The sequence below is a fragment of the Branchiostoma belcheri genome, unplaced genomic scaffold (genome assembly GCF_001625305.1).
Source record: "Branchiostoma belcheri isolate BF01 breed outbred unplaced genomic scaffold, Haploidv18h27 scaffold173, whole genome shotgun sequence".
NCBI classification, from domain to species: Eukaryota; Metazoa; Chordata; class Leptocardii; order Amphioxiformes; family Branchiostomatidae; genus Branchiostoma; species Branchiostoma belcheri.
The window spans coordinates 133,230-143,229 of NW_017803191.1; the positions used below are offsets into that span (position 1 = coordinate 133,230).

Consider the following 10,000-nt stretch of genomic DNA (forward strand, 5'->3'; position numbering starts at 1 on the left):
GGAATCATTGGAACACCAGTACGGAAAGCGTTACTTTTGCAACTATAACTTATATACAGTTATATACAGCTACTTGCTAACAACATCACGCGTGGAACACGTCATGCTTTCGCCAGGTGTAGATGTTTTGTTTTGTTACCTCCATGAAAAATGGCGGTATTGTTTTTGGTGCAGGCCTGTTTTGGTGTTTCTGTGTGTGTTTCTGCACATTTAATAGACGCTAAGATATCAAACTACCACTAGACCCGAAATATTACATTGGTTCCCACACCGGGAATCGAACCCGGGCCTTGGCGGTGAGAGCGCCAAATCCTAACCACTAGACCATATGGGCCAAACTATGGGCCTAGGCCTGTTTTTATTTTTTCCGCCCGCCCGCTCCATTATTTTTCTAAAAAAATCCGTTAACCAAGAAATTAAAATTGGTGTGGCCTAATGGAGACGTTGAAATAAAAATTGCCAAAGGATAGGAATTTGACACGCAACAGTTGTAATTTGAGTTTAGAAAACCATAAATTGAACAAGATTATCGTAATTTTTGACGACTTTATTCCCATGATCAATGAGACAAATAAAAAAATAAAAACATTTAAAAATGCATGTTTATATACAAATGTAAAAAACTCAGCTGCAGTACCATTGGTAAAAGCCAGGTGGACCATTTTTGACCTCTAACTACATTTTCACAATACTAGTAGCTACCGACATGCTGAAATTTAAAAAATCCATCCACAAATACTCGAGTTATGACGTTGTCCTTAATACAGGGACACGCCACAGCTGCTCCACCAGAATCTACCGATTACATACCTTTCTGACTAAAGCAAAAAGTAAAACTGTTACAGCAAAGAAACTTTTTGACCAAATGTTCACAGAAGGGATCAAATTATCTATAACTTTGTGATGAACATGTTGATATTCTGTGTTGATATATCAGGCTGAGCATGTTCATTAGTAATGATGAGGTCTTTGGAATGAGCCAGCTCTGTCACCTGTGAAAACATGTCACAACACTCAATTTAATACACTCTGTTATTTTATACGATAGAACTCCTATGGTACACTAACCTACATGTACAGACCCATATGTTGATAGCAAATTGAAGAATAGATATTTGCTATCAACATAGAGATTATAGTATCTCCCCTCTGCATTGAGCTTATGACGAAACAATGACAGTGTTACATAAAATGTATTGTCATGTAAATGAAAAGTTCAAATGTTTTCATAGCTATATAATATATCTCAAGCTTATTTTCTGTAACTTGTAAATTGACCACTCTGTTTTCACTTTTTGTACGAACCTTTTCAGTGATGTTGGGTTCTTGGTCGCCCTCTTTCCGAGCCCATGGCTGGACGTCGGTGCTCATGAACACCACTGTGAAAATCCCTCCCACTCCCTGAATAGCTGCTCCTATGTAGAAGATTTTTGTCCAGGCAGCAAGAGTTGGCTGAAAGAGTCCACAAACATACAGTCAAACCTGTCCCAGCAGGCACCTGTCAGGCAAAGTAAGCATGGATGTCAACAGGAAAGCCAACAAGTTGAAGGGAATGCAGAACATTGCATTTCTTACCCCTCATGCGTGGAGAAACAGAATTCAAAGCTTTATACTGGTACCCATGTGAAAATTTGGGTGATCTTGAAATTGTTCCCAACTGCAATTTAAATAGCCTGAAATGTCGTGTTGTGTTGCACCACGCATCGAGTTCTGTTGAGTTGTATCGAGCTGAATTGTGTTGCGTTGAGTTGTTTTGTGTACTCACATCATTCTCTGTTATGAAGCCGACCAACAGAGGAGCAAAGATCCCTGGAAGATTCCCTGCCGTGTTGGCCAGTGCGAAGGTCACACCGCTAAACCTGGGCGCAAATTCAACATGGACCACCCGCATGCCTGCTGTCGTCAGACCGTTGAAGGCCTCGGAGAGACACAGCAGTGCAACAGCAGCGACAGGGTTACATCCGCTCAGGTTCGCCAGGATCACTCCACAGATTACCATGCCGGAAAATCCTGTGTGGAGAAAACCATACCGGTTAATTCACAATAAAGAGGATAACATTGGCCAACAATATCGTGCAATGTTGGTAATTGTTCTAGCTGTGTAAGGGCTGAGGTAAGGTAAGGGAAAACTACATCACCTGTAACAGCAAATCCTCTTCTTATCCACACCTTTGGGAATTTCCCGCCTTCAATCAAGCGGTCAGCTGCAATGCTTGACGCCAACATGGAGATCATGGCAAGAAAGTATGGAAGAGCAGACAATAAGCCGTTCTAGAAGATACAGAAAGTAAGTCAGTTACGGGTCTATGAAGTAATATTTGTAAGCTCTTAGACAAGTTAGAGCTAGTCTAAGAATAAACCATGTCAATTCTTCCCTGATCCCTAGGGCTAGTCCGATTTCTTGGTTTGCAATCAAATCATCAATTGAGAATGTAAGTTGAATGATGCGAGCAGATTTGTACATATTTACTGTTCTATTAAATTAAAGTAGCTTCGGCCCAAAGTACATGACACAACAATAATTGGCAGGTAAAGAGCTTTGACACATGACAGCTTACCGTTTTGATGTTGAACCCCAGCACATTCTTCATGTAGTTTGGCAGTTGTGTCAGCAAAAAGTATTTGGACCAATCTGAAGCAAGTTGTCCAATAATGAGAGCCCAGACCGGAACTGACGAGAATACTTTCAGCCATGGAACTCGTGGTTTCTATCAAAGAGAGGGTAGTGTCTATTAATATTCAAACCATAACTTATTAAGATACTAGTATGTTTCTTAAGCTCAAAATCAAATAACAGATTGCATCTTACCTGTGGTACGTTATCCCCGATACTGTCTTCGATGTACTTCTGCTCTTCCTCCAGGATTCGTGGATGTTTTGCAGGCGAGTCATAAGCCAGGAGGAGCCATGCCACCAGCCAGAATGTTATAAAAACTCCTAGTATGGAAAGTTTTAATAGGAAAGTTTTATTGCAAATTCATGCCCGAAGGCTAATTGCATGAACAGAAGAAACATTTGTATAAAAACAGGTAATAAGTACACATATAACTACTGATAACTATTAAGAGACTACTAGTAGAAAAAACTACTGGGTTTGACTTCTTTTTTGAAGACAGAGGAAGACAAAGGATCCCACTTTTTCTATAATTTGTGGGTTAATGAATACGTACAGTGGTAATTCAAGTCATTCTCCCATATTTTTTACGACGCCTCGGGGGCAAGCCTATAAACAATATATATTAGGCCCGCTTCAAGAATTTCAGGATTGCACAGGAATTGTTGCAATGTCCATGTATGCGGAGTTGACATCTGTAAGACCCTAAAGTAGGTTCATTTGTATTGGGTACATGTATATTCTATTTTCTACACCATGTAGATGATTCTATTATGCTATTGGTATTGAGCAGCCTCCATGTATTCGTCTATAACAACAAAGAGTGTTGTTAAACCTTCACATGGAGCATTATTTGATTAAAACAGTCTTATGAACATAACCGTATTGACATGGGGATGAGGATGATATTTTTAGATTTGTTTACCAGGGACATAGAAGATAGTCTCCCAGCCCAACTCAGCAGCTAGGAAGGATGCCAGCGGGTAGTTGATCATGCTACCAGTGGGCAACCCTAGATTGAGGTGAAGAAAAAATATCATGTTCAGATGCTGGCTAAGAGCTAAGACACGATTTCAAACAATCTAGAAATCCCAAAGGACTGCGAAGTAGAGTTTGTGACTAAGACAGACTATTGGATGACTCCCAAAAGATTAATCTACACATGTTTTACCTATGGCACAAAGGGCCAGAAGTTTTGACCTTTCGGTGGGAGGAGCCCAGCGACCCCAGACTCCATACATGGCGGGATGCAAAACTCCCTGCAGAATAGAGACATCAATTCAAAGTCATCATTACATGTACATTGTAGAATGGAAGTTCTTCGTAAGTGACAACCAGAATACATGACTTTTGTATAATTTGCATCTGGAAATTCAATATATCCAAGCAGGTTAAATCTCCTTGATATATCTAAAGTATGTTTTAATTCAATATGTTATACCCAAAAAGTTAAGATTGTATTTTGAATAGAATAGTCAATAATATTGTTTTGAATAGAATAGAATAAACAATTGTTTCTCTTTATGAAATTCAATGTTGTACACAATGTATGCTGCAATTAGCCTTCGGGCATGAACTTGTAAATAAACTCCTCATTATATAACTTACTGAAAACAGACCCATCATGAATCTGACAGCAAACATCGCCCAAGGGCTGGCCCTGGAAGCCACGGGACCAAGACTGTTCAGGCCAGCTGTCGCTAACAAGCCTGTCCCGTACACGAGTTTGCCGCCCAACTTCTGCTCCAACACACCTCCTACTACCTGTATGGCCAAATTGAATACTGCAGGTTTGACAGACACAAAAGATAACAGATACACTTTGCTTTACAAGGAACAAACATGCTCTGTATGTTGCATCAGTGAGGACGTCCATCTCTCAAGGTTGCTCCTCAACCTGAGATATAAGAAGGACGACATTAATAGATGGAATAATTTCAGACCCCACAAGTGTAACATCTAACAAGGAAGATAACATTATATGGAAGTTAACATTTTAAAATCAAATCATTTGATTTATATACGATGCATGAAATAGCTTGTTTACGTCTCCCTATACATTGACCTTGCAATACAAAAGTCTACGTACCTGGGTGATGATGTAGCCATAATAGTACGCTCCCAAGAGAACTCCCCTCAGACTCTTACTCCATTCCAGTTCTCCCTCCTCGTTCTGTACGGACTGACACGGTAACATACATATGGCATTTGCGGTTCATACACATACATGTACATGTACATTGTACATAGTACATGTATGTGATGATCCTTTGCACAATATGTACTATTAAAGTTTATACTGTGCGAGGGATCATCACTAGTCTTGTCTGCAGTATGGTCCGCTCTAGCTGTGGTGGTTCAGTAATCCTTTTTGTATGACAATAATGTATTCAGTATTATCATACACAAAAAGGATTACTGAGTCGCCACAGCTAAGCTGGTGTATGCATTTGATTTTCCTTCTAACTCCTTGATGTGGTATCATTGTTCTATATCTTAAAGAATGCAATGTAAGAAAATGGATATCTTGTACAGTACCAAAATATACAGGTCCTGGATATAATAAAGTTTCCTACCTGTACTGAAGTATTTCCAACCCCGCTGCTCGTACAGAGTTGGTAGGTCCCACTTTGATTGACAGGTGAAGCAGGCGATGAACTCTTCACCATGACAACGATGGTGACACTAAATCCGTGGCTGGCTGTGATTAACAACATCATGCCCAAGAAAAACAAGGCCGACAATATATATCGAGCCGGGATTTTGTCAGCCAGCTGCAATTGGAGTAAAAATTGACCAAATGTGAACAAATAAAATACGGATATCTGAATTTACATGACATGAAACCATAGCATCAATAGACATTATACATAATTCTTTTGTGCAATATTATCATAACATTATACTGCCGTACTAAGGGACAGTATGTTGAAAGACACAAAATGTTAGCAAGGAATATTTGGTAGGTACCATGAAAAAAATTGTTCTATATACCAGACAGCAGCTCCCCTTTTTCATGTCCTGGTCTGGTTGTGACTCCACAGCAGTTGATGGGGTCAAATCCTTGCTTTTCAAACCCATTTTGCACATCTGAAAAATACACATTATAGCACACAAATCACAAAACATGTATCTTGAACATGGACACTACAATGACAACACAATACATTCAATTGAATTAACAGAAAGGGTGCAGCACACACATGATTATATAGGTTGAAAATATCAGAAAAGATACTTACTCAAGCTGGAGAGATTTTGAGGTGCTTCAAGTAGCATCCAGTTCTTTTTGTCTGTACAGAATTTGTCTTCATCTCATTTACATAACAATTAATTGATTTGTAAAAAAATAGGAAAGAGCTATTAGACAACAAAAATGCTGAGGACTCTATCTTGGTATTGAAAATCTGATTACAGCCACCAAAGTATTTCAGTCATTTATCAGCAGTTAAAAGTTATCTATTTTCAGAAATTTCTATCTGAAATCCACAAAGATATTATCATTAAAGAAAGTTATGGACAAAGATTAAGACACTAAGCAGTAAACCTCTGACCTCTTCAACATGCCATGATGTTCAACACAAGATGAACATGGGCATTACAAGGAAGAAGAAGAAGTTGCAACTGCTTAAAATATATTCCTGTATTCAACAGTATTACATGTCCTTGTAGATGTGCATACATCTCAATTAATAATTAATTAACTAGAGCAATTGTAGAAAAGATCATGTCATACCATCATGGGCAGGTATTAGACATGGTATTCAACATGTGCTATGGAACACTTTTGGCGTCGGGTGGTGAAGTGATAGAGCGTTCGACTATGAAACAGCGAGATCGGGTTCTATCCCAAGTTTTACCCTGGAAATGTCTGGACATGTGCCCCAATGTTGTGCCCCACTTTAGGTGTGAATTGGTATCTGATTTTGGTTGGGGAAAGGAAAGTCACCATGACTGTTGGCACCGAATGGCAGCCGCACAGACCCTTGCGACAGTTCCACAAAAAGTTTGTGTGGAGCACATACATGTACATTACATTTATCATATGGATTATCATTATGTGATTGTAAACCCTGCGTCAATTCAGTGCTATAAAAGGCTGTGATTGCACAGGTAATGTTTGACCAATAAACCACACCTTAGACTGTCATCACACTGGTGGTCTCTGAGTTTAGAGACAGCCTACCAGAACACAGGGCTCGATCACTGACAGAGCACTCATAAATGTACTGTCTGGAAGCCATACTCTTCTGAAATTTATTCTCAGACCCTCAAACAATAGGTACAAAAAGGTACGCAAATGTCACAAATACAATGTATAAGTATGTCTAGGTTAAATGAATAATGTCTTTGATTTGGAATATAAAAAATTTCTTTTGTGCTGCATGCTATTACAGAAGTGTTCTTTATGAAATACAAATGAAATTAAAAGAATCTAACAATTTAACTACAAGCTGTGATAGTCTAGTGATGGTAGAGCTTTCACATCTTGCTCTGCAGTAATGGTTTGGGTTCTTGCAGATTCCACACATCTTGCAAGAAGTGATTGTTACTATCCAACTCAGACAAACAAGCAATATCTCTTTTCTGTACAAACCTCTTCAATGGTTTTGCAAAAGATGTTGAAGGAATGATGAAGTTTAGGTGTGGATAACACGCTTTGAGTTGTACATCCTTTGCATTGCTCACTACAATCCCCATCAGTTGTCCCTGCTGGTCAAAAAGGGCACCCCCACTAACCCCAGCATGCACTGCACATGTGGACTGGATCATGATGGGATTACCTTCCCAGGTAACCACATTAGACAGCACTCCAGCAGTCACCGTTGGTTTCAGCTGTTGGTTTTGACCAAAAAGGGCGTAACCAACTGCAAAACACTGTTCTCCTTGGTTGTACCTCCTTGTATCTCTCACTGGGACAAGTTCTACCCCTGGGTTAGGGAACTCCACTACTGCTAAATCATAGACTGACTCTGAGGGAGTGGCATAAACAACACATCCTGTCACCCTGACTTTATGTGCATGATGCGGTACAACATTCACTCTAGAGGAGGGCCCGACCACATGCCGGCATGTCAGAAGATACACTTTAGATTGATCCACATGCACAATAACCCCCGACCCCCACATGTCCCCAGCTTCTACCATCACTACAGACTTCTCCACTTGTGACAGAGCTGGATGCGGTGATTCTGGGCTGCTGTGTGGGACTGTGGCAGCTGTGAGGAGAGGCCAGGGCATGACACGGGACAAGGAGTCCAGAGCACCACGGAAGGAGCAGACTAAGGACAGTCCTATCCACTCATTCGCCTTCCAGCAGAGGGGTGCAGCCACCAGACCAAGCAACAGCCTGTAAAAGGGTTTCATTTTAAAGTAAATTCAAGTTGGTCAGAACTGAAAATGCATTGCTATACAAATGAACAAAGGAGACAAACAAAACACATTCAAGTATACGCACCATTTTCCATCCCTATCAGCGGTGAGCAGTGGGCCACCCTCGGTACCAGGCAGACATCGTGCATCTGTGAGGATCAGCGCTCCATCCTTCCCCGCGGTGTTACAGACGATCCCCCTCACCAGGCTGTTCATAAACACGGACGGACACAGAACACCAAACGGCGTTCCAACTGCCACGACAGGCGAACCTATCCTAGCCTGTTCCCCTGTAACAACCACCGAGGTTTCAGCACCTCTTCCAGAGTCTTCAAGTTGAAGAAGAGCAAACCAAGACAGGGAGACCTCTGCCAGCAAGTCGGTCTTGACACGGGATTGGACTGTCTCAATCTGTTGCGAAGTGTCTCTACGGTTATCGGCTGGATTGTTTGGAGGTTCGTCAAAGTGCCAACCGTCGTACTTCGGCATCAACTTTCTCACAGCATCGTCAAAGTCAGTGCACCTCCACAGTAGCAGCAAATCTGCTGAACACTTCCTCTCTGGTGGTGATTCCAAATGGGGTGCTAGCTTTCCTCCAGCCAAAGCTGCTGCAGGAATGGGTTGCTGAATGCGTGGCTGGTATTGTCTACTAGCTTCAGGTTGGACGATACCCGATGTAGACCTGACTATGACTTCTATGTGAAATCTGTCTGTATTTTGAGGCCTGTACCAGCCCTGCTGCCTTACTTGGTGAGAAGTGAACCCATCAGGCATGTAAGGGCTGAAGGCTATGCCGTGAGACAAGACTACACCTCTGTGTCTGTTCACAATTACACCACTACAGCTGTGTCCTGTGACGTTGCCAAGGTTGTCAGCTGAACCAGCCTTGTTGCTTCCACCACAACTGACACTCACGATGCAGGCATCTTGAAACATGCTTCTTGGAGGCCTGTGATCACACCTGAAAATTGGAGCAAACAAGAAATACTGGACCGAGTCTTGTTACGGTAGAGACTATAACATCGATATGTACATGGGAATTATTCCAGGTCTCATATCTAACGCCCCTCCCCCTCTACCACCATTAAAATTATGTTGACTACGGTCTGTAGTCAACATCTGCAACTTTTACATTTGTCTTGCAACGTCTCTGGCATTTACTACACATGCAATATGCAAAGCTTTACCTGTTTAAGCCGCAAACTTAGACTTTGAAACACGTACTGATCCAGCCCTGAATCAACTGGCTTCCATATCAAAGTTTAAAGGTCAACGACCACTAGCTTGCCGACCTCAGTACCAGCGACGAAACTACGCTACTGTGGGTGATTTTGGCAACGGCACTGGAGGGGTGCAATCAGGTCACTCTTCATCATATAGGCAATTTTCAAGAATGTCTCGATGCATGTGATTTTGTTCCCCAGCAAGTTATCTCACGAACCGGTAGAAAATGCAAGTTTTCCCCCTTTTACGAAATGCCTGGGCGAATGCGTATCAGATTGTTGTAGTAACGTTATATAAAATGTTATTTCTTTTGGTAACATTTCCTTACCGGCGCCGCGCGTGACTGCATTACAACATCAGGAAATAGACGAGGAGATCGTCCAGCGTTGGGTTGAGATTCACTTTTGGTGCCGGATGTCTGATCTTTTCTGAGAGAGCCACGGGCGTCACAACCGCGGGGACCGGCTGAGGCGCCACTGTCGGCTCCGGTGCGTCCTCTTGTGATTCCGCCGCAACTTCATCAGACTTGCTGGGCGCCCAGGCAGTGCTGGGCCTAGGTTGAGGCATCAATGCCTCGGGGACTGTGAGTATAAAGTTCGTACGTTACATGGAGGGACTGGAGCCCAGACAAGATACAGTAAGACGTGGGCAACACTATCATTTGAAAGTACTGTGATTTAAAAGTGTGTATCACCCTCGTCGATTTACCAAGTCACGGTAACTTGCAGTCAGTTTGTCAGTGTCTGTGTCTGTGTCGTCTGTGTCTGTGTCTGTGTGTGTAAGAGAGAA

The 10,000-nt window shown here is 41.8% G+C and overlaps 1 protein-coding gene across 3 annotated transcripts; it reads right to left on the reverse strand.

Annotated features, from left to right (window-relative positions):
- Positions 1 to 701: 701 nt before the first annotated feature.
- LOC109467009 (sialin-like) lies at positions 702 to 9,265 on the reverse strand. 3 transcript variants are annotated; one of them, XM_019764899.1, is made up of 16 exons: positions 9,175 to 9,265; positions 8,073 to 8,948; positions 7,212 to 7,964; positions 5,857 to 5,861; positions 5,609 to 5,704; positions 5,191 to 5,315; positions 4,704 to 4,796; positions 4,223 to 4,378; positions 3,786 to 3,873; positions 3,540 to 3,626; positions 2,810 to 2,937; positions 2,559 to 2,708; positions 2,139 to 2,271; positions 1,766 to 2,010; positions 1,306 to 1,452; positions 702 to 992 (listed from the first exon to the last, which is right to left on the reverse strand). In XM_019764899.1, the coding sequence occupies exons 2-16, from the start codon at positions 8,921 to 8,923 to the stop codon at positions 891 to 893; spliced, it is 3,159 nt and encodes a 1,052-aa protein (XP_019620458.1). In that variant the 5' UTR covers positions 8,924 to 8,948; positions 9,175 to 9,265; the 3' UTR covers positions 702 to 890. The 3 variants fall into 3 exon arrangements, with proteins under 3 accessions (XP_019620458.1, XP_019620459.1, XP_019620460.1); XM_019764900.1 differs by lacking the exon at positions 3,540 to 3,626; XM_019764901.1 differs by lacking the exons at positions 5,857 to 5,861; positions 7,212 to 7,964; positions 8,073 to 8,948; positions 9,175 to 9,265 and having other exon boundaries at positions 5,191 to 5,388; positions 5,609 to 5,687.
- Positions 9,266 to 10,000: the final 735 nt, after the last annotated feature.